This window comes from Pollachius pollachius (genome assembly GCF_949987615.1).
Source record: "Pollachius pollachius genome assembly, chromosome: 18".
Classification (NCBI taxonomy): domain Eukaryota; kingdom Metazoa; phylum Chordata; class Actinopteri; order Gadiformes; family Gadidae; genus Pollachius; species Pollachius pollachius.
This window is the reverse complement of record NC_136951.1, coordinates 1,417,006-1,441,686: the sequence shown is the minus strand read 5'-3', so window position 1 is coordinate 1,441,686 and position 24,681 is coordinate 1,417,006. Positions and strand designations below refer to the sequence as shown.

The 24,681-nt window shown below is 43.2% G+C and overlaps 1 protein-coding gene across 1 annotated transcript in view; it reads right to left on the bottom strand.

Annotated features, from left to right (window-relative positions):
- Window positions 1–24,681, bottom strand: part of plppr1 (phospholipid phosphatase related 1) — a gene marked incomplete at both ends in the record, with an annotated part of 37,955 nt that overhangs the window by 3,727 nt on the left and 9,547 nt on the right. Inside the window, 4 exons of the mRNA XM_079755483.1 lie at window positions 8,536–8,712; window positions 15,306–15,556; window positions 17,854–17,986; window positions 23,951–24,139. Coding sequence (XP_079611609.1) covers window positions 8,536–8,712; window positions 15,306–15,556; window positions 17,854–17,986; window positions 23,951–24,139 — 750 coding nt within the window. The remainder of the gene's footprint in view (window positions 1–8,535; window positions 8,713–15,305; window positions 15,557–17,853; window positions 17,987–23,950; window positions 24,140–24,681) is intronic.

Here is a 24,681-nt window from a genome sequence, read left to right as displayed (position 1 = left end):
CTGGCATAGAGAAGCCATTTTTTCCTACCGTTTGAAATGCGCCATGTATGAGGTTTATGAATTCAAATGATACCTTTGAAGTTTAAGGTGACATATTGTACCACCAGATGTGAGTGAGATTAGCCGTTACAAGCCGTTTTGAAAATCGGCCTCTTCTGACATCACAAGTGGGCGTGGCCACCTTCAGAAGAGGGAGATTTTCAAAACAGCTTGCGAAGGCTAATCACACTCACATCTGGTGGTATAATATGTCACCTTTAAGAAAGTCGCAGTTTGTCGAAAAATACGAACATTTAGTTTTATGTGGAGTGCACTACATCTCTTGTAGTGAGATGTAGTGATCATTTTACTGACTACTGATCATTTCATAACGTCACTTACGTGGCTTTTGGGTTTGTAGTCATACTAATTTTGCTTTCTTCTTCTTTCAAAATTGGGACCTTCTTGACTAGGTTATTTTTAATAGACATAAATCCTCTGTGTAATTCAGCCCAGTCCAAACTCTCTGCCTGTTGACTATGTTGTGTTCTTCTATGGTCTGTGGGGGACTATGGAAGGGAGGCTCTCTTTTACTCACATTTAAATCATAAAATAAGATTTGAAGATGAATGCATGATAAAGGTATAAGAAGATTGAATAATAAATATTCCCATGCAGTCATGGACACATGTAATAGAAAGCTATGGCAAACAGGATTACATTGAACACCTAGTTCAGTTATTAATCAGTAAAAAGGTCTGGAAGTTATATTTCATATGCATTTCTAATCCAGAAATGTAAACTTTAATTTCCTGCATAGGGTCATATATGAATTGGAACAGGGATCAAAATGCTTTATCGGTGATTTGACAACATACAGCTTATTTTCTTTTCAAAAAACTCAGTCTTTGAACAATGTCTGGAAACTGGACATTTGTTGAACAAGGGGGCTCCTCTCATTCGGCGTCTCCCGTGTCGTGGTGCGGTCACAGGGGTTGGGGTCCCCTGTCCGCCCATACCTCTGGATGATTCTCCTCCCCCCCTTGGGTAGTACCCCCAGAGGTCAGGGACCTACAGCCATACACCCGGGGGGCCTCAAGGGTGCTAGAGGAATACTTTGATGCTACACTGTTGACTTTGGTGTGATAAAACCGAGGAAGCCCATAGAGCAGACGATAGAAGCTCAACAGTTGATGAACAAGATTGTTTTGGAGGATAGCTGGAGCCTCTCCTCAGACTCTCACCGGTGAAAGATTATGAAATGGCTTGTAATAGCTGATCAATATCAAACCTGCACGACCTGACTGAACCCATCCCAGTCGCATAACTCTAACTAAACATGCACATGTTCAGTTAAATTTGGTAAATGCACATGCTGCATTGACCCAATTAATCAAACTTCAGAGGCGACACAATCTCGGTCTGTGTGTGAACGAGTGTGTGTGTTCTGTCCAATTATTGAGGACCAAGATGGCCGTCCATCACATGGTTTACTGTCGACACCCACCTCAAGGGTGTCATTACCCACTATGATTAGATCACACATATACACACACACGCACACACACACACGAGATGTGCGGACGGGCTACTATTTCATCCTCAACCGCATCACAAACGCATCATCCATCCGCACCAACGTATTCGACCGCCATCCGCCGGTTGCTTTTATACGGCAATGCAAGGCGCTGCTGACGCGAGGCTAGAAAGCTCTTGCATGTACTTGAAAGGAGACTGATCCAATGAAGCAAAAATATCGCAAGGCTAAAGTCCCTAGTAGGATAGCCTATTGCCTGCGCTGCCATCTCCGATGCGTTAATCAATAGTCCGTCCCCAAAGACGTTGACGTCGCTTAGCAACCGAAGACGCTGGGGTTGATAAATTACCACAAAAAAAAAGATCCACTGATCCATTCCTTGGCAGCGATCTGCTTAGCAACAGTGAATTATCAAATATAATTCACCGCCGGAAGATGTTATATATAAGAATAAAAAGAAGAAGAAATATTTATATTTTGATTTGTTTAACCGCCACCCGCCTGAATTTAATCAAAATGTTATTTTTTGTCGCGTCATCTGCCCGATCTGCAGTTTAGCCGCGGAGTCCGAGGCTAAACCGCCAACCGCGCATCTCTAACACGCACACAATGAGAGATAGACAAAGGGAGAGAGAGAGTAAGGTAACATGTCTTCACTGTCGGGTGATGCTGACCTACAGCTGAGAAGCAGCTATCAGAGAAATAATCTCTGATCATCTCTACCATCAATTCCCTCTCCTTACCTCCACGTCTCCTCCCCTCCCTCTGAATCTCTCATCCCTCTTCCCCTCCTCTTCAGGTTCTCTCCTTCTGCCAATCCTCAAACGTTCTCCTTGCCTCCTCCTCATCCCTCCACCTCATCTCTCGTCACCTCCTCATTGTGTCCCCTAATCTCCTCCCCATCTCTCCTCACCTCTTCCCGTCTCTCCTCACCTCCTCATCATGTCTCCTAGCCTCCTCTATCTCTTCTCACCTCCTCATGCCTCCTCCCCCTCTCTCTACACCCCATCTCTCCTCTCCTACTCATGCCTCCTTCCCCTCTCTCCTCCCCATCTCTCCTCACCTCTTAATGCCTCCTCCCCCTCTTACTGCACCTCCTCCCCATCCTTCCTAACCTAGCCATGCCTCCTCTCCCTCTCTCTGTCCACCTGCTGATGAGTGTCAGTCACATCCTCCTAAACCTTGTTTTGTAGATCCCCAGGTGAAATGGGTCATACCATGCGCGTATTGTATTGGACGCACTTGAACACAATGCCTTTGGTTTTTCATCAAACCAAACATGAACCGGAATCCACTGGGTCGAGGTAGGAACCCTGGAATAGAAGCAGAGACTGGTTCCTAATCATTGTCAACCTTCAGAGCCCTTTCTCCTGATCAGCCCATGCACGGCCTGTTAATCACCCCACTGCCACTATTTATGAGCGTGCGGCTAATAGGCCTGGGTCGCTCTGTATACCTGCACCACCATCAATATCTCTGGCCAGGATCTACTCAGATCCTTCACACTCTCACTCTCTACATTTCACAAATTCAATGTCTACTGGCCATAACACCCAGAACATACTCGAACATGAACAGCTATTGTGCCGCAGACCTGGTTCTGGTTCTGTCCACTACTTTATTTATGAAACTAGTTTGAGCAGCACTGATGCATTTTTTTTTCTTTTTAGCTAATCCAGTGTTGATTGTCTGCTTTGACTGTAGTTTGCCTCACTAACAACAGTCAGACTACATTAAAACATTCTGTCTTTGCCAAACAACATAAATAATCTGGTATTATTTAAAAAAATATAAACATTCCTCCCTTCTTCCAGCGTCAATTTCTACAGTTTACAAGGGGACTGTGTGCCCTTGAGCTACAGTATTGAATGTACGGCAAGGTACAAGGCGTGGAGAATAAACTAGATCACAGCAGCGGCCTCTGGATTAAACCATTCAGGCCTCAAGGAGGAGTATGTGATAAGAGAGGCTCCCCCTCACCATGCTGACTCCCTCTGAACACCGTCTGACAGCCCGGCAACACACTCAGCACACCAGAGGGGGAAGGCTGGCCGCTCTGACCCGCTTAAGACCGGTCTGTCTCAGTCTTGTTTTAGTCTTGTGATAGTCTGGTCTTGTTTTAGTCTTGTGATTGTCTGATCTTTTTTAAGTCTGGTCTTGTTTTAGTCTGGTCTTGTTTTAGTCTGGTCTTGTTTTAGTCTGATTTTAGTCTAGTTTTAGTCTGGTTTTAGTCTCTCCATCACTCTCCCTCCCTCTCTCTCTCCCTCTCTCTTGTGTTCAATAAAGCTTGACCGACGGCTGAATAAATGCCTGGTGATGTAGGGAGCGCCCTCTGCCTCCTGTGTGTCTCTCCGTCCGGGCTGTGGAGGCTGCTGCTGTCAGACATTCTGAGGATGCGATAGCCTGGCTCTCTGCGATAGCTTTCCCTTTCTTTTAGTCGGTCGGCCCCCGGTTTGGAGCCTGCAGAGGTTGGCTCTGCGTGTTTACCATGGCTTTCTTCTTGGTATTCAGCAGCATGGACAACCTCAGCGCCTCACCACAGTACCAATGCCGCGTTACAGGGTCTCCTCTATACTAGAGGATTATATTATATTATTTAACAATTATTCGGTGAGGGCAAAGTGAATAGTGGGGAATAGCCCCTGAGACTGAAGGTCGAGGGGGCTATTCCCCACTATTCACAGACTATTCCCCACTATTCATGGAGCCTGAAGTGTTACAAAAGATAACACATTTTGCCGGGATTTATTTGTTTTTATTAACGGTTTATTTGTTTTTATTAGCGTGACGAGAACACCGTCATGCAATATCCCGAGTTTGAGATCTCAATCATGGGATATTGCCCAATATTTGCGTGTAGCATATACTAAACTACTAAAGATACTACACTTCTGAAGGGGCTTTCTATTCAAATGTATTTCTGCACTGTTGCATTTTAGGAGTCTTTGTAAAACCATCTGAAGGAACTTTGTGTTTGAAGTGAGCTATAGAAACAAACCTGCCGATACCGTAATCTGATTCTACTAGTCTATACCCTTCTAAGAAACCTGTTCACGTTCACCACAGAATAATTGAACGACCATTCCTATCCCATTTCTCATTTCTTACTTTCAAATGAACAAGGCAATACCTTAAAACATACTTAGCACTCCACGTATGTTTCATGAAATAGTTGGGACCCATATTAATCAGAAACGCTTCAGAATTCTCTACAATCCCCTTGCACTTTCTTCTTCTCCATTTCACCCCTGCATTGCAGTCCCTGAGTCTCCCTGTAATATCCAACCCGCCCTGAACTCCACATTAACCCTTTTGCTTGGAAGGACTGTTGCGCCCATCTTCATAAAGTTAGGAGCACCCACAGACCTCTAGAGGCACCTCCTAAAGAAGAGTAGGGAGCATCAACAATATGTTTTCAATATAATAATTTTTTTTGGGAGGTGAAGTTCCCACAATAAAGCTTAAACATAAATGTTTTAGAGTACTAAGTGAATTACATCCAGCAATCCAAAAACAATATTCAACATTTGCTGGTACATTCAGCAAGTTATCCTGCTGAAAAATAAAATTACAGAATTAATTTGAAACTTAACGAGAAGAGCAATGCACCTAAACTTGGACATTGATCATTACGTTTCAATAATAAACAAGTTCAGATCTTACAATGTAGCCCTGCATATTTAAAGTATTCACCAATAATCACCCCACCGAAATGGTACATTCCCCCGGGAACACCCCTACAAACTGGCATTGGCAGCGCAACATGGTGTGCATTTAATTTGAACAGGTTTAATTTAATGCACTGATTGATGTACCAACAAAAAAAGACAAATTAAGTGAATTAATCTGAACAAGGGCACATACTGAGTGTCAACTAGGGTTTGTATGGATAAAAAATAAATATTGCACAAATGCTCCCAATTTTATTTTGAGGTTGAATGGATACAATTCGGTTGCCTAGTCAACCAAAACAGTTGCAATTTCAAGGCGCCTCTCGCCCTGTCTCTCAAACCGCCTCTCAACCTGTTTCCCCTCACCCTTAGACACGCTCTGCCCTCCAGCCGCGTGTTGCTTGGGTTCACCCAACCCTCCAGAGGTCAGGGCAGCAGCAACATGCTGTACTATGAACCGGTTTGGCCTTTTGGGTCGCGCGGAGTAACAGACCAACGTCCACACAGAGATGGGGAACATCCAGTATATATGCAGGCTTGGACGTTTGTTGAATGACCCTTTTGTGTACAATACATAGGGGGCCCGATGGGAATCAAACCCCTAACCCTGGCAGTGTGTATGCCTTGCTCTGCTAATGGAGCAAGACAGGACCAGATTGAATTGATATATCTATACATCTATCTATATAGATATAGATAGATATCTACATATCTATAGCTATATCTAAATATTTCTAGATCTAGATCAATATATAGATATATTAAAGGTGATAAACGCAATAATAATGTTGATGCAAATTTTTGTGAAAGCCACAATTTATGTGGATGCATTGACGTCCTAGTACTGCCCTTTAGACGGCTTCGACGTGCTCTGCTAGACCTCCATCTCACCGAGAGACGAGCGGCGGGAAGCAGCAGTGCCTTTAGTTCTGCAGTACCGTGACCTTATGGTCAGATGGCCATGAGCAGCTACAGCAGCCAACCAGGGGACTCACAAACTATGGTGCAAAACACGAATGTGCACAAGACGAGGCAACTAATGTTTGTCCATCATTTAACATACTTCCTCTTAAAATCGCAAAACTCTCATAGAGGCAGGCTACACCAAACTATTAACATATAGGGCCCTATTTTAACGGTCTGAAACGCAAGTGAGAAGCGCCAAGCGCAAGTAGCTCTGATGAGACAGATGCACATGAATTTCAAACTTCAAAGGGCTCAGTTTATGCCCAGATAATATGGCCTAATTCACACATTGAAAAAGGTTTTCTTCCACAACTTCAGAAATACTGAGTCCTCAAATAAATTCCAGCAAAGAAAACTTAACACACATATGATATGCGGTAACTGTGGTTGTACGCAACGTGTACGCAATACATTATAAACATTGTTTCTTATCAGTATGGAATGCATTATCGTTATCGACTTGTGTTCCTAATGTGCATGTGTCCCCCGGTTAAAATACATTGCCATGGACTGTATAATGCACGCCCGCATTCATTAATTATTTTACACATACACGCGCGCACCCGCATTCATTCATTCTTTTTATCACTCCCTCGCGGTAAAACAATGTTTTCTCACAATCAAATACTCATCAATCCTAAAAGTTATGGGCATGTACACGATGTCTTTGTCAAGAAAAGATGTGTTTGCTGTACAGTGTTTGCAGATGCATTGATTTAAAAGTACAACTTATTACCGCTGTATCAGCTGTTCTTTCCCAAATAATTAACCAAGAATGTGTGGCTAGGTAGATGAGAGAAGCAAAGTGTATGCACGAGGCGCACAAGCAACATGATGCATGCGCCCTTAAAATAGCATCTGAACAACGCGCCACTGACTTTAAACCAGGTATTTCCTGGTTTGTGGCGCAAGTGGTTTCTGAAACTGCAAAATAGCACCAGGGAACGTTTGCGCCAGAACACGCCTCCTCCTTTCGCCGAACCGCCCCTTGGGGCGCAAGATCATTCCCTAATTTACCGACGCGTGGCGCAGGAGGGAAAAGAACGCTCTGCGCCAGTTGTAAACTAGCAACGACACATGGGCCAGTGAGAAAGTAAATTGCGCCGGATGCAAGATAGGGCCCATAGACCGTTTCATTGATCTGAGTTACAGGAATAACCAGCCTGCATCTCACTGGAAGCAGGATTCACTCCCCCCGTCTGTTGGTTTCATTCTTTAGGTTTGAGCATGTAAGAGTAATCCTGTGCTCGTCATTATTCACACACCCCCTGTTGGTTGTAACTATTAAAGTATCCATACCCTCACAGGACAAGGCTGCTCCCCCTGCTGCTATCTGCTTTATGTGAAACTGACTTTAATGGGGGATCAGCGAGTGATCCCCAAAATAATGAGGTCTCTAAACGGCATGAACCAAGCGCACTTGCATGTCAAAAGTTAAACGGGAAGCAAAACTAGGCTTTCTTCAAAAACAAAAATAAGCTTGCGATGAAGACTCGAATCTGTATACGCTGCCTTAGCAAACCGGTTATTCATGAGGTCACTTCCTTACCCAATGATGCATTGATCAACTTGATTCCATGTGTGCAAAACTCCTTGAATAAATCCCAAACAATGAATACTAAAAATACATATACCATTGATCAACAGTTGCTTGGGCTGGAGGATATATGTGAGCTTTTTTGGAAATAAAAGGAAAAGGGCTAGCAGCAGGTCTTAAATCATCAAGCATCTTTCTAATCATCGTTCTAATGCTGTAAGTCGAGATTTAAGCATACCGGTAAATGCTTGCCCAGATGGTTTCAGCCTGATGTTTTTTTGTGAAGGCTAAACAAAAGGTTGGACACACTAAATTGTGTTTATATTCTTACTTGATGTACAATAAAATATATACATAGATTATTAGCTAGCATAATTTGTTGACTACCATGGACAAATAAACAAGTAAAAAAATCCCTTTGTGGTGCATTTTGAACAGATAAAAACAAATGATGTGTGATTATTAACTATGGAAAACATGCGATTAAGTATTTGAATCGCTTGACAGCCCTGAGAGAGAGAGAGAGAGAGAGAGAGAGAGAGAGAGAGAGAGAGAGAGAGAGAGAGATGTATATGTTTAAATATATAGATATAGAGAGGGAGAGAGCGAGAGCAGAGAGAAAGCGAGAGAGACAGAGACAGACAAAGAGAGAGAGCAAGCTTGATAAAGGGAGTGATAGACAGATAGATACAGCGATTAAGCATCTATTTCGCTGTCTCTTTCTCATTCTCTCAGAAGATAAAACGATGGAATATTGTACATGACGTCTAGATGAAATATAGCAGGGTGTCTTTGACGGTGACCTAATCTGAACCAGACCCCTGTGAAGTTGAGTGGATTCTCACCAGGAAAAGGGCGACGGCCGTGCCCAGGACGAAACCGGCCAAGACGTCTGAGCAGTGGTTGCGGTACTCGGACACGCGGTTGAGGCCGGTGAGGAAGGCGGAGCATAGCGTGACCAGGCACAGCACGGGCTTGGCAAGCCGGCTGGACTTGGTCCTGATGGTGCTGGTGATGTACATCTGGAGAAGAGGAGCACGTTAGCACTGAAGACGCCAAGGGACCCTTCCCCCCAGATCCCCATACCCTCAGGGGGAGAGGCAAAGGGCCTGAACAGGACCTTCCACCCACTCGCAGTCAGGCTTTGAATGCACACCTTTCTAAATCCATCATTCTAAATCAGGACAGACACAGAGATGTAAACTTTCCTTAGAGCTGAGGTAGACATTAACAATGCATGCCTCATTAGTGTCACTCCACAGAGGAGGAGGTGGGGAGAACTATATGTGTCATTGTTTCCCTTAAATCACCATCAAAATTATTATTATTTTTTTTTTTTTTGACCTGCGGTCTGAAACGCAAGTGAGAAGCACGAAACGCAAATAGCTTTGTGGGCGGATCTCTGGCGCTGTCGCTATTATAACGGTAGATAAATGACTCGCAAATCTTAAATGGGTCGGTCTGAAACCCGTAGGTCTGTTTTGGGCGTAACGTGCAACAAACCGATGAGAGTTCCATCTCCACTCCCCTTTAAGAGCCAGCACATTTGAACTTGACAAGTTGATATTTTGACAGCGCGTTTGCAGTCTCCGCTGAGACAGATGCATGACCATATGAATTTTGAAACATTAAATGGCTCAGTTTTTGGCCAAATAATAGGCCTAATTCACACATGGAAAAGCACTTTTCTTCTACAACTTCAGAAACACTGAGTCGTCATGTAAATTTGGAACCAAAGAGAACCTAATGCATATATGATATGCGGACATCCGCAACTTTTGGTCTATTTAATGATATGCGGCAATACTTAAAAAAACATTGTTTCTTACCAGTCTCGCATACATTATCGTTATGGAATTGTGTTCATAATATGCAAGTGTCCCCTCATTAATAGATTAGATTAGATTTATTTATTGTCCTTGTTCAACATAGTTAACAACAAAATTATGTTTAGAGCATCACCACCACCACTAGCATACAAGTACCTGATAGCATACATCACCCACTATAAAGATAGATCATATGCTATGGTATATAAATATATTAATAATAAATAATAATAACAATAACCCAAAAGTGCAACCTGCAGCAGGTTGTTTGTTCAGCAATCTGAGTTTAGTTTGCAGGTGTTTAACAGATGGGTGCACAAACACGCGCCAAGCATCACCCGCATTCATTCATTCTTTTATACACTGACTCGCGGTAAACTTATGTTTTCTCACAATCAAATACTCATCAATCCTAAAAGCTATGGGCTTGTACACAATGTCTATGTCAAGAAAAGTACAACTTCTTACCGCTGTATCAACTGTTCTTTCCCAAATAATTTAAAGGTCCCATGGCATGCTACTTTATGGATGCTTTAATATAGATATAAGTGGGCCCCTAACACAGTATTTGAATATGTCCCCGAAATTCAGCCGTGGTGCAGAATTATAGCCACTACGTGCCAGTCGCACAATGAGCTTTCCCCAAACGCGCCGTTTCGGTGTCTAGCTTTAATGCAAATGAGGAAGAGAGTAAATAAAAAAGTTCTGTCAATATTCTAGAACACTCCGGGTGCTCCGACGGGAATCCTGGAGCTCTATATCTAAATAATATTATATAATACATAGATATCTATATCATATAATATATATTATCACGGCAAACAGCTGTGTGCGCATCCAGACGATATTATGAATCTCGGGTTCTCCGACAGACAAAGAACTGACGTGTTATGCGCCATAACACCAACCAGGAGAACGGTTATCCAAATAACAAAGAAGTGTACAACACTTGTGTTACAGTATGTGAAATCACACACAAACACACATGCGGAGCTCACACAGTCGTAGCTTATTGTCTAATTGGCGGGCGAAATCCTCTGGACGGGCAAGGCATAGAAAGGGGAGGTAACTTGGTCCCTTATGACGACATATGGGGCCACATTCCAAATCAGCGCGCCTGAGCTTCCATTTTTTCAAAGGCGAGCAGGATACCTACTGCTCGTTTCACACCGAACGCAAGTTTTAGCCACCACACAATAGGCAGGCTAGGGGAACTCATATTAATGTTAGAAAACCTCATAAAGTGAGATTTTCATGCAATGGGACCTTTAAGCAATGTTATAATTGACCCTTAAATTAAATTTTGTTTTGGAAGGCTGGGATATAGCCTACTTTGCTCGAATTTATTATTAGGGGTCCGAGCAGCGAAGCTGCTTGGCCCCTATTGCTTCTGTAACGATTTTTTTCCCCCTCAAATTCTGTTAAAGTCATACTGCAGCCTATACCGTGAGTCAAAATCTCTTGAAATTTTCAGGTTTGGTTCCAATAACCCCCTCTACCCATAAACCCAAATTTGTGGTACTGCACCCAAAGGTGGCGCTATTGAAAAAAATCCTGAATTAGGCTTATTTTCCTCACCAGATTGACCTGGACTCAAAATTCTTTCAGAATATTAATCTCTAGAATCAGACGCATTTATAAAACCCCATATTAAAGCTAAACATGATGAAAAGATTCCCAGGCTACAAAAATAATAAAAAATTCACCAAAACCGCCACATAAAATCTTTAGACCAAGCCTCACAAAAATCAGAATTTGTTTTATTTAGTTCCATTTGAGAAATATTGGCCAATAAAGTTGGAGCAGTTAGCCCATTTTTCTTAAATGACCATTTTGTTATTGTACAAAAAAACATACGACTATTATCAGGTGGATAACAATAACCCCTCTACTAATAAACCCAAATTGTGGTACTGCACCCAAAGGTGGCGCTATTTAAAAAAAATATGAACTAGCCTTATTTCTCCTTACTAGACTGACCTGGACTCAAAATTCTTTCATCATATTAATCTCTAAAATCAGATGCATCTTTTTCACCCTGGTCTTCTGCTCTAAAAATGTTTACTTTCCCACAATTTCATAGAAAAGCCAAACGTCCACAGTCCCCATTTTGCCTCTATGACAATTTTGTTATTGTATAACTACCATACGGCTATCATTAGGTGGATACCATAAACAGTGCAAATTTTCTGATCTGTACTCTTTTAAGAAAGCCCTTAATTCTCTTGTGAAATGTGTGTTTGTTTTCTTGATGTTGTGTGCTTATCAATAGACATTTTCATGATGTGAATGAGGCTTCATGCAGATCAGGAATGTCAGTGGCTCAATGGGATAATGCCTTGTACAGGTGATCCTTAGGTTGAGTGTTTGATTCCCGATTAGAGCATTATGAACAAGGTGGACATGACATTCTGTCATTGCCACTCATTAAAGAAACACAACATTGAACAGCACCTGAAATTCATTAGGCAATCAACATTCCAGCTCATTAGTTTACAAGAATCTGACTGCCAAGACACTTCTTCATTAACCATTTTTCCTTCATAATGAACTCTGTCATATTAATATTTCTTCCGTTAGTGTTCTTGACAACAAATGTTTAATTTTCCCAGAATTTCAAAGATTTTTCAGGTATTTGCTTTTTTGAAAGCCCTTAATTCATTTGAGAAATGTTTGCTTGGAGTTTCCTGGATGTTGTGTGCTTATCAATAGACATTTTCACCATGTGAATGAGGCTACATTTCAGGTTTGTCAGTGGCTCAATAGGATAATGCCTTGTACTGGTTATCCTTAATTTGAGAGTTCGAATCCCGATTAGACAATTATGCTGAACATGACATTCGGCCATTGCTCTGCAGCCCAGTCACCTGAAAGCCGAGGCACAGTATGGCATTAAGGGGAACATCAACATCTTTCCTTCATGTCATATTTATATATCTTCCATTAGTGTGTTCTTGACTTTTCATTTTGCTCGGACCCCGTTAATCACCGCTTGCGGTTACATTTGTTATTATTATTCTTTGAATGCATGGCGTAGCCTACTACAGTGTTAATTCATGCAGCCCCTATGGATCTTTCGATCAGTAAAATAGCACCATGTATCATTTGCGCAGGAACACGCCTCTGCTTTTCGCCGACACGCCTCTCAGGGCCCAAGTGTAGTGGCGCGAGTTTGCTGCGGGGGAAAATCAGCTCTACGCCGGGTTCAAACTAGCAACGATACATGTGTCAGTGTAGAAAGTAAATTGCGCTGGGTGCAAGATAGGCCCCCTGGTGAGAGTGTTTCCTAAGTGAAGTGTGTTTTTAGGAGAGTGTTTACAGCATGCTCCGTTGATAGCTCAGTTTACTTAAAGAATGCAATTAAATATGCTTAACAAGAGAGGGAGAGGCAGGCAGTGGAGAGTCATACACAACGTGGGGGCGACTTCAGCATACTATCATTTAAACCAGCATTGTATCATCTGTTTATTTGTAATGATCATTTCGAACCAGACAATAGTTAATATTTAATTATAATATTTAGTGTTATGTTTGGACCAGCCAGTCCGTTCCTAGTCAGAAAATAACCCTTGCAGCTCGCACACTTTGTTCAAGATATAAAAATCAAGCTATAAGGTGGAAAGTCTGCTGTCAGAGGGTGTACAATTCCCAGAAGGTATAGAGTTTTATTCCCCAGTGCAGTCTGCCTCCAAGCGTCGATGAGCGATACGCCATGGCTCCTAGCTACCCCTTGATGACTAGTATCTGAATTCTCTGAATTCCATGTATTTCAAATTCATTCCTAGTTCATGACACCCCACATTTGGATGAACCTCTTCAGCCCTTAGAAGTTTGTTATGTTGTGTCACTCCACCTCCTCTCTGTACACTTTTGTTTTATCTTTGCTCCTACAATATGGTTATCCACTCCAGGATGAGGCTCTGTCTCCTCCCAGGGCCATCGCCTTCATAACACACAATCTCAACACTTGAGGAGTGGCAGTCTGTTTTTTTCTTTCAGACTTCTCCCCGTTATAGTGTGATTCTATTCAAGAACAGATTAATTATCCTTATTTTAACTTAAAAGCTTTAGATGTTTGTGATAACAGATCTGCGGCAGCAGTCAGAATAGAGAGAAATATCAATAATATATTATACTACTTCAAAGGTCCCAAACGTTATTGGTCATTTTCTCTAGTCCCTTCGTAACTCTGTTTTAGATAAACACTGCTTGCCTAAAAGTACTTTTCTTTTAGGTCTTGAAAGACGTTCTTAACGTCATTTAACTGTAAATATGCAGTTTTATTTTGATAAAAAGTACAGCATTTTGCTTAATTGGCAACTGAAAGATTTGCCTTAAAATAAGTCCTCCACCAGCACCAGCTCAGCAGACCATGAAGAGTATTAGAGACTAACTGAAAGGAAAATTGACTGAAACATTCTTGCCTCATTGAGCATGAATGTCAGGAATGCATAAATAAGTTGTCCTACAAAGTTTAAAGACCTTAAATCCCCCTGTAACATAAATGTGTTAAGTGGTTATATCCCAAAGCCAAAGAAGATGGGGTTTATATCCCAACCAATAAGATAGGGATGCTAGCCTCTGTACAAGTAATTTACGTGTACATGTATGAGTGTGTGTGGATACCTAGGTAGATGTGTGAATGCATGTGAACATACATGTGTGTGTGTCTCTCTGTAGCCCCTTACACACATGGTCTACGACTAGTGGTAAGGCAGAATATTTGAATATTCTGATATTCATTCAATCAAATTGAATATTCAGTATGCAAAGGCTTTTCCTTTTTTTTTTTTTTTTTTAAATGGGAACATTTTCTTCATCATAATTTCAATATTATTACAACCTGTAGTATATTTTCAAAGCACAGGTGGAAGGTTGGGTTTCATTTCATCTAAACAGCCCAATTAGATCCCAGGAAAGAACTAGTAGGAAACATGGAAGGGTGCGTGACTTCAGTTTGAGACTAAGGGCCTCACAGCCTCAGTTGGGTAACGGCAGCCATCGTCAGAAGGGCCAAACACGGGGTGGTTCAACATAGGGTTCAACTAACTGTTTTAAATAAAAATAAAAATATTTACTAATACTGCGCACTTACGTCAGTTTAAATAAAAGGTTTGTGGCAAGTGGGGGCCTTTAGAAGGATTTTAGTAAGGAACCTAGTTATCAGCTATTTTAATGTTTGAACAAGGCCTAAAGTACCAAAAAGCACCAGCTGCAAATAGCGAGCGGGTTCGTTCTTTCATAAACATGATAGTAACTGTTGCAATGTTTCTCTTTCATGCAATCAGTTGCCCACACATCTGCAGAACGTACACCCTGCGGGTGATTGGTGCTTTGGCCTGTCCACGGTCAAGATGTGAAAACCGCTTCAGTTTACATGCGTGTGTGTGTCTGAGTGTGTGCGTGCGTGCATGCGTATGTATGTGTGTGCGTGTGTCTGCGTGCATGCGTGTGTGTGTATATGTGCGTGCGTGTGTGTGTCTGCATGCATGCGTATCTGCGTGTGCTTGTGCATGTTTGCGTGTGTGCGTAAGTGTGTCTCAACGTGCATTCCTTTGTCTGCGTGCGTGGCTGCGTGTGTGCATCTTCATGCATGCATGTGCATGTCTGCGTGTCTGCGTGCATGCGTTTGTTTGTGTGTGTACGTTTCTCCGTGCGTGCATGCGTTTCTCCGTGCGTGCATGCGTATGTGTGTGTGACTGCGTGCATGCATATGTGTGTGTGTCTGTGTGCATGTGCCTACGTGCGCGTGTGCATGCATGTGTTTGGGCGTATGTGTGTCTCACCGTCAGGTAGACGGCGGCGTACACACTGAGCGCGGCATCCTTTGAGGGGAAGGAGCGGCGTGCACGCTCAACCAGCGCTGCGCTGCCCGTGCACACGTTGCCGTGGGCGACGAACTGCTGGTGTAAACGGCAGTCGGCGCCCGTGTAGTTGGGCTTGCAGATGGACAGGAAGTAGGGAGACAGACCGCCCGTCACCACCTGGCCCGCATTAACAAAGATGTCCGTCGCGAACAGACCGAAGGCAAACACACCTGGAGTAGAGAACACAAAGTAGAGTAGAGAAAATAGAACACAGATTAGACTAGAGATCACCGATTGGAGTGGAGAACACAGATTAGAGTACAGAATAGATTAGAGTACAGAACAGATTAGAGTAGGGAACACAGGGTAGAGAACACAGATTAGAGTAGAGAACACAGATTAGTGAAAACTGATTAGAGTAGAGTACAAAGATTACAGTCATGAACACAGATTAGAGTAGAGAACACATATTAAAGTAGAGAACACAGATTAGAGTCGAGAACACAGATTAGAGTCGAGAACACATTAGATTAGAGTAGAGAACAGGTTAAAGTAGAGAACACATTAGAGAAGAGAACACAGATTAGAATCAAGAACACATTAGAGTAGAGAACACAGATTAGGGTTGAGAACACAGATTAGAGAACACAGATAAGAGTAGAGAACACAGATTAGAGTAGAGAACACAGATTTGAGTAGAGAACACAGATTTGAGTAGAGAACACAGATTTGAGTAGAGAACACAGATTTGAGAAGAGAACACAGATTTGAGAAGAGAACATAGTTTAAATTAGAGAACAATGATTAGAGTAGAGGACAGATCAGAGTACAGAAGAGATACAGCAGAGCACAGTGTATAATATATATATACAGTACAGACCCAAGAGTAGAGCAGGGTAGAGAACAGACCGTGTACAGTAGTGGAGAGCAGAGTGAAGAGAATGGATCAGAGTATAGAGGTAAGAACCCTACAGTACGGAATAGACCGTACAGTACAGTGGAGGGTCTACAAAAGTAAAATAGAGTAAAGGATAGGAACATACATGTATATATATAGCAGGTTAAAGAGAAGGCATTTTATTTATGAATATGATTTATTACTCTGTATGTTAGAGTCTGCCAGCTCTGCCCAACCACTAAGGGGTGTGACATCGGTCGGGCATGCTCACTGATGGCTGTGAAATATGATGATTATGTGGAGCAGTTGTCCATGAAATGACCCTCCTTCCTCTTCCTATCCAATGGGCGTGGAAGCACTATAGTATGACTGAGCTTGAATATAAAGCACATTTTGCTCTCTCACTTTGGTTCACCATCTTGTTGTTGACACACAAAACACAAAACTGTAGTTCTAGCCTGCTTAACAATTGTGGTTTAGCCACGGACTTGTTAAAGACATAACCTGCTGGCTTAATGTTGCTACCCAACAAAGTGCTTCCTTACTTGTTTTGATGAGCTAAACTGACTCTAGTGTCCTCAAGTTTGTGCTCAGGTGCTGCCCCTTCCCCACAAATAGGTTTGTTCAGTGTGTGTTTTTTGGGTCAGTATGTGTTTGTGGGGTAAGTGTGTTTTTGTGGGGTCAGTGTCTGTTTGTGCAGTCAATGTGTGTTTGTGGGGTCAGTGTGTGTTGACAGCATCAGTGTCTGTTTGTGCAGTCAGTGTCTCTTTGTGGGGTCATTGTGTGTTTGTGGGGTCAGTGTGTGTTTGAGGGGTCAGTGTGTGTTGGTGGGGTCAGTTTGTGTTTGTGGGATCAGTGTGTGTTTGTGGGGTCAGTGTGTGTTTGTGGGTGTCTTGTGTGGTCAGAATGCGTTTGAGGGGTCAGTGTGTGTTTGTGGGTGTGTTTGCGTGGTCAGTATGTGTTTGTGGAGTCAGCGTGTGTTTGTGGAGTCAGTGTGTGTTTGTGGGGTCAGTATGTGTTTGTTGGGTCAGTATGTGTTTGTGGGGCCAGTATGTGTTTGTTGGGTCAGTATGTGTTTGTGGGGTCAGTCTGTTTGTGGGGTCAGTGTCTCTTTGTGGGGTCAGTGTCTGTTTGTGGGGTCAGTGTGCGTTTGTGGGGTCAGTGTTTGTATATGGTGTCAGTGTGTTTATGTGGGGTCAGTGTGTGTATTTGGGGTCAGTGTCTGTTTGTGGGGTCAGTGTCTGTTTTTGGGGTCAGTGTGCATTTGTGGGGTCAGTGTGTGTTTGTGGCGTCAGTGTGGGTTTGTGGGGTCAGTGTGTTTATGTGGGGTCAGTGTGTGTATTTGGGGTCAGTGTCTGTTTGTGGGGTCAGTGTCTGTTTTTGGGGTCAGTGTGCATTTGTGGGGTCAGTGTGTTTTTGGGGTCAGTGTGGGTTTGTGGGGTCAGTGTGTGTGTGTGGTGTCAGTGTGTGTTTGTGTGGTCAGTGTGGGTTTGTGGGGTCAGTGTGTGTATGTGGGGTCAGTGTCTGTTTGTGGGGTCAGTGTCTGTTTGTGAGGTCAGTGTCTGTTTGTGGGGTCAGCATGCAAGCCCCTTTAATTGCATGTGTGTGGTCACATGGTGGTCTGTCTACCTATGAAGCGGATGATGCGGCGGACCAGAGGGTTGAGGTAGCAGCAGTCTCCGGTCACGATGGTCCTCTCCTGGATCAGGAGAGCTTCCCTGGTGGAGCGCATCACATACATGCAGACCTCGCCCACCAAGATCTAACACACACACACACACACACACACACACACGGGGGGGGGGGGTTTAGACAGGCAGAGTGTTTTATGTGCCTGTGTGGTCCATTATGCAGACCCTAATGGACACAAATATCAACCTCTTCCTAAGTCGCCCCCCGGAGAACCATGCTGCCAGACTGTGCATTCAAAACGTTTCTAGCTCCAGGCATAAACTTAATCATCTAGAACTCTTACCCGTATGGCAGTATGTATGTTTGTCTGTCTCTATGTGCCTGTCTGTTTCTCTGTATCAGTCAAACTGCGTCTGCTCATACATAAAGGGTATACTGGTATTGCTGGAAATATGCAAACCCCTTGGCCAACTGTAAATTATTTTTATGATTCCACGTTTATTACAACAAAAGTATTTTGATCAAACATAATAACATAATCTAGATTTTTTTTAAGCAGATGCACAAAGTGCTTAACATATCATACTTAACCTGCATTCAAAATGCATTGCAATAGACCAGAGATAGAGCAGACAACAGACTAATGCGAGCCACATGCTGCGCTTCAACACCTTGACTACCAAAAGACCAGGCACAAATAGATACATCAATACATTATAAGATAAAGAGCCGCCACTTATGTTATTGTAATATTGTTACACTATATTCCCCATACTGCATTTATTTTTATGTTGGTTTAGATTAAACCATTGACACTATTATTAAAGAGGAATTTATTCAGCGGTGTACGGAAGCGGACCCCGTTTCATTGGTCCAGGGTTTGGCAAGTGACCAAGTGGGGGAATGATTGGGTGTCATGTGAACAAACCAACAGGAGATCTTCTGGAGAGGGTCGAGCGGGAACTGAGACAGGGGGAGGGGGAGAGGGACCTGGGAGGACATCATTAACGTGTGAGGGCAGTGAGGGAGCATCGGTACGGAGAACAAGGCCATCCAACCCTCTGAGATCCACCAGTCCAGCATGAGGCCACTACTCGAAGAGCGATCGAACATGACAGCGAAGTGGATGCTCCCCTCCAGAGTGTACTCGAGGGCCCAGAGAGGTGGCCGCCGATGCCTGACCCGTTCTGCTGCTCTGATTATTTGAAAGGTTCTCCAGTTGCATCCAGAGGCAGACCGGTCTGCGCCGATGATTTCCCCTTGAATATGAACTGAGGGCTCTATAATAATACTCATTCATGAATGAGTGTGGTGACGCCAGGACACCTCCCAGGCTATGTAAGGCTATACCAGCAAACCCCCACCTCAAACGCTATGTCAGGCTAGATCAGCACACCTCCATCTCCCAGGCTATGTTAGGCTACTTCAGCACACCTCCCAGGCTACGTCAGCCCACCTCCACCTTGCAGGCTACGTCAGCACACCTCCGAGGCTACATCAAGTCCGAGGCTATGTCTGATGGCACTGCAGCCTCCACACTCAGGACCATGGAGGAGGAGGTCATCCCTTCAGGGTTTCTGGGAAGAAGCCTGTTCGGCCATAAAGAACCAAGCTTCTTCTCTTCTCTTATCTACCAGAGACACCTGGGGCAGAATCAAGCATGACCTCGAGTTTGACTGGAGAACTAAACCTGCTATTTTACTGGGTAAGGTTTTGTATTTATTAGTGGAATATCCACTTTGAGCTGGAGCTGGTTGTCCGAACAGTCTGAGTTTAACAAAGATATATTGGAGGTATATTTGACACATGCAGAAGTCAGTGAGCCTCTACACGATTGAAACATTCGATAGGTTTACTAGGAGAGGTTGAAAGGTAAACTTTCTCAGACAAAAACTGCAGACAGACACTATATTACACAAACACATACACACACAATTATTTTATTAAAATAATTTCCTTTTTAAATTAGTGATGATATTATACCATTTAATTCAATTTCAGGTCCTTCTTAAACCATAAACAGTGCAGTAAACTCTTGACCAAGCACTGTGCTGAGGCCTGGTTTTAACCAGCAGCATTATAGCTGATGACCTATAGATTTAATCCTCAGACCTGAATGCCTTCCTACACGCAACATTACGCAGCAATTACCAGCTCTCAGCTAATTGGCTGATATTCCCCAGGGTGCCATCGTTAACCATGATTGGATACTGACCCCTGCTGGTTTATGAGGTTGGAAAGGGTGGGAAGGCAGAGCGAAGGAGAGCGAGAGAGCGTGAAGAGAGAGAGCGAGAGCGAGAAAAAGAGAGCGTGAAGAGAGAGAGAGCGAGAGAGAGCAGGAGCGAAAGAGCGGGAGCAAGGGAGAGAGAGCGAGAGGCTCCCTGAAGAGCAGTCAGGAGCAGACACACTAAGTGCGTTTACATGGGACAGCTAGATCGGATTAAGCCATTTACCGATTTTGCTACTCGAACAGACCGTGTCAATTATCCAAACGTACATGGCCTTAAAGAGATCGGATAATGGCCGGAGCATGGCTGAATCCACTACCCTAGGTGGCGCTGTAGCCCTTTCAACAAGTGGTTATAGAGCCACTACCAGTTGACCTCTACGTCCCAGCAACAACAAACTCATGTTTTCAGTAGACAGCTGTCAGTTCACATGGACCCCAAGTGAACTGACAGCTGTCCCGCATACGGCAACAATCTCTTTCTCCTCCATGCAGCGTTTCAATCTGGACTTCAGAGAGTAAAAGCCAAAATTCCTTTACCCCAATTCCTTCTCCACCATGGCCGAGATAACCCCCACTACGAGTCTTTGTCGTGGAAGTAACAGAGAGTCGGAGAACCCGACGCAGTCTTTAAGATTCATAATATCACAGAATATACAGTTTGGTCGCGGCGCAATGAATAATAAAGATCGTACACACGTCAGAATGAAAAAACGTTTATTTTGACAGATGTGCCCGAAGTTACTTTACAACCTTGTTGATGACCAACGTTTAGGAAAACATGTACTTTTAATTCAGCCTTGGGTGAAATCGAAGCGTAGTGTGTACTGAATGCATAATGGCATGACACTGGCTTCCTCCATCTTCTGCGTCACCTTTTTAAATAAATTGCCGTTTCACGTTTTCCGACGGCGACAACCATAAACATATAAAGAAATAATTTAATATTTATATTTAAAAGAAATAAGAATTGTTTATATGTCTATGGCGAAAACAACACGACTACCGTCTCCTTCTACTTCCGGCTCGCAAGATCTCGAGCAAGCGCAGAACGCGAAATCCGATATGAGATACGATGTGGGTTTACATGCAGGTAGAAACCGGACTATGATAGAGTTATCTAAGTGTTCTTGTCCGATCTCGCTTGTCTGTTCATGTACCGATTTCGGTCCGAAGTAGATCGGGTAAAGGTGTTTACATGCATTTTAAAAGTCTGGTTGAGGTCTTATTCATTTCTTTATCCGATAACGACTCTGCATGTAAACGCACTGAGTCGGATGGCTCTAGGAGGACAGGCTGGACAGGGCTTTGGATGAACCCCTGTGGTGAGGAGGCCCCCCCATTGATGGAGACGGAGACAGAGGGAGTGGAGGAAAGAGATTTAACGGCATTGCAAAATTAATTAATTAACAGAATAACAATTTGACAAGGTGACGATTTCAGTCAACTTGTTCTATTTAAATCAATTAGTTAATCACTACGCTAAGTGAAACTGCAATCAATGTGAGCAGTTACTGTAAGTGACTTAGATATAGATAAAAGTAATTTAAGAGGTGGAAGGCATTGTAGCGTTGTGCACATTGCCTACAGGTCAGACTGCAGACATCAGGCTTTGATCAAGAACTTCTTTACTTGGAGTTCTGTACCCTAACCATCCATTATACATGCTAATGCATGCTAATACCACAGTTAGCGTGTAAGTCTAGGTGTAGCGGTAGAGTTGCTGACTCAAGGAGGACCACTGATCAACTCTGTGGTCCTGAATGATTAAATGACGTCGGCTGGACGAAGAGAAGGAGAAGGCGGCGACAGTAAGGGTCTGCTATCGCTGACACAGCGCTACCGAGGAAATACATTTTACACTCTCTTTATTCACCACTCCCTAAGATAGTATTTAAAGCAGGAAGGGAGGGGGAGAGGGACAGGGAGAGGGAGAGAGAGAGGGAGAAGGAGAGGGAGGGAAAGAGAGAGAGAGAGAAGCCTGGCTCAGCTCTATTCTAGACATCGGAGCTGGCCTCCACCATGGAAAACACACACACAGATTAAACAATTATACATTTCTTATATTCACAGTAAAGCAAAGGCAAATTGAGCCAAACATAATTCCATTGGTTGATGGAACTAACTCTTCCAAATACAAAATATAGAAGAGTTAGGACATGACAGAATAGATCAAGTAGACACAAAATTGAAGAGATCCAAAAGATAGATTAGATGGAGGATCAAGAGATAGAACAGATAGAAGAGATGCACAAGATGAAATAGCTAAACGATGGATGCTGGTACAGAGATGAAATAGATGGAAGAAAAAAGAGGTAGAAGAAATATATGTTTTAAGCATAACCATCAGAGTGAACTGCTGAGCTGAACAGCCACAGCATATATTTCATTCACCAGACAACCTCATGGAAAACCGAATGACGCAGTTAAATATTAAAATTCATATCCTCTCTATTGCATGAATATTAACTACTTCTGAACAAGAACTATACCACAGGTCACATAAGTGATATTTTAAAGTAACCAATGGCAAAATGAAAGAGACTGATTGGATATTTTGGGCTGAGATAGATAGATTCATACTGACTTGACTTTGCAACCCTGAAAACCCTGTTAAATTCTACAGGTTTTTGACAAGCTTTGTTCATAATAAAGTGACATTGATTCAAGGAGGAAATATGTATTTAATAATCGTGTGTGTTGGGAGACTGTGGCAATGTGTTATAGGTCAACATAAGTGGAGCATTACTGCCACCTGGTGGTTCGTTTAGCTTCCGACTGCATACTGATCTGCAAGTCAACCACAGAACATGTTTGGGTTTTCCTTGACATTTCTGAATATATATCTCAATGAACTGCATTAACAGAGGTACATCAGGATGGTCAACATACTACATCATTCATGGTGCATTGTGCCCAAGATGCATTTTGGGGACAGATTTGAGCTCATGTTAATAAGTGACTTGTTAAAAGGAAAACTTTTGGATTTTTTAAACCTGGAGCCTATTCTACTTTCATTTTTGGTCTTGGGGACTAATTCAGACAACACTCTTTTACATTGGTCCAGTGTAAATTAAAACTAGAGCATTTCAGTGGCAATACTAGCAATATTAGGAGACATACAGTTATGGGATGCGTTGCATCAGGTTTCGGGAATTTCAATTGAACATTCTCGATCAATACTGGACCAGTGTCGAAGACTGTTGTCTACAATAGTCCCAACATGACAGGAACACAGGCGCCAGGTTCCAAAATCCAAAGCTTTCCTTTCAATTAAGCAAAAATTGTATTTCTCTGTAGTAGTCCTGATATAATTTAATTAGTGGCAGTCAGTGAGTGATAAACTAAGCCCCTTTCGAGGCAGGACATTGATGGGCCTTTGTTGCTCAAAAGTTTTCATGGCAGCCCTTTTTAACAGCTGCAGCGTTCTCTCCTAACCCTATACTGGAATACCGATTAAAAAAAATAGTTGCCCATATTATTTCCGTAGACCCAAAAAGATCGGAAAATGGTGTCCATGTTGAATTATCCCGAAGTTCTCCTTTAAGCCTGGATCACAAATCAGTAAAACACAAATATAGTCGGATTCAAACTCGGTTTGCCGATGCTGACAATCTTTCACCGTCAGAAATCAGAAGTGTTGAACGTCGGGACGTCAGAACGACGTCAGGGCGTTCGTTCCCCATGTAGGGTGATACGGTCAAGACCAGCGTGTTCCATCTGTCGGACCGTTGGTATCATACAGACTCCTCCTCCTACGACACAGACTTTATGATGACTGAAACACGGACCCCTCCCCCCGACGCCAGGTGAACTTGACATTAAGAGAGGGTAAGACAGAAGTTGAGATGAGATGCAGAGACTTACGATGGCGGTGGGCGTGGCGGCCACCACACAGTACAGGAGGAGGGGAGGAACGAAGCTGACCTCGTCCGACCCGGGGTAGGGCTTCAACAGCTCGGGGTCGTGACAGAAAAAGCCCTGCACGTGCACGCCGAACAAGTCTGTGCACTCCAGGTAGTAAGCCAGCAGCACCGTGGCGGACATGATGACCAGCTGGGGGAGACAGATCAATACTTCAGTGGTCCCCAAGGACGGGTCATCAGGGGCAGACAGCATGGAAGAACACAAGGTTAATTCAACTTGGATAGACTGAGTAGAATACTATAGAATAGCACACAAACCCTCATGTATTTGCAGTATGTCCAGATGACACACGTATTAAAACATTTCAAAACGACAGTATACGCACATAAACACAAACTCTGAACTGAGGAGAAGAAAGGAAGACAGGAATTATCTACCCTGACTGCTCTCTCTTGCTCTCTCCTCCTCCCTCGCCCCCGTACCCCACCCACCACCACCCCCATGTCAATCTCTCTCCCTCACGTCCCCATCTGACTTTCTCTCTCTCTACAGGCATCCCCATTTTTTTCTGGCTAGGGTATCTTTTAAGTACGATGTTTCAATACAAAACACTGCCAGGGAGAGAGAGAGGAAGAGAGAGAGAGAGAAAGAGGAAGAGAGGTTGAAAGGGTGGGAGAGGGAAAGAGAAAGTCTTTAGAGTTATTTCAGTCTTTCTTTCCATCCTTTTATGA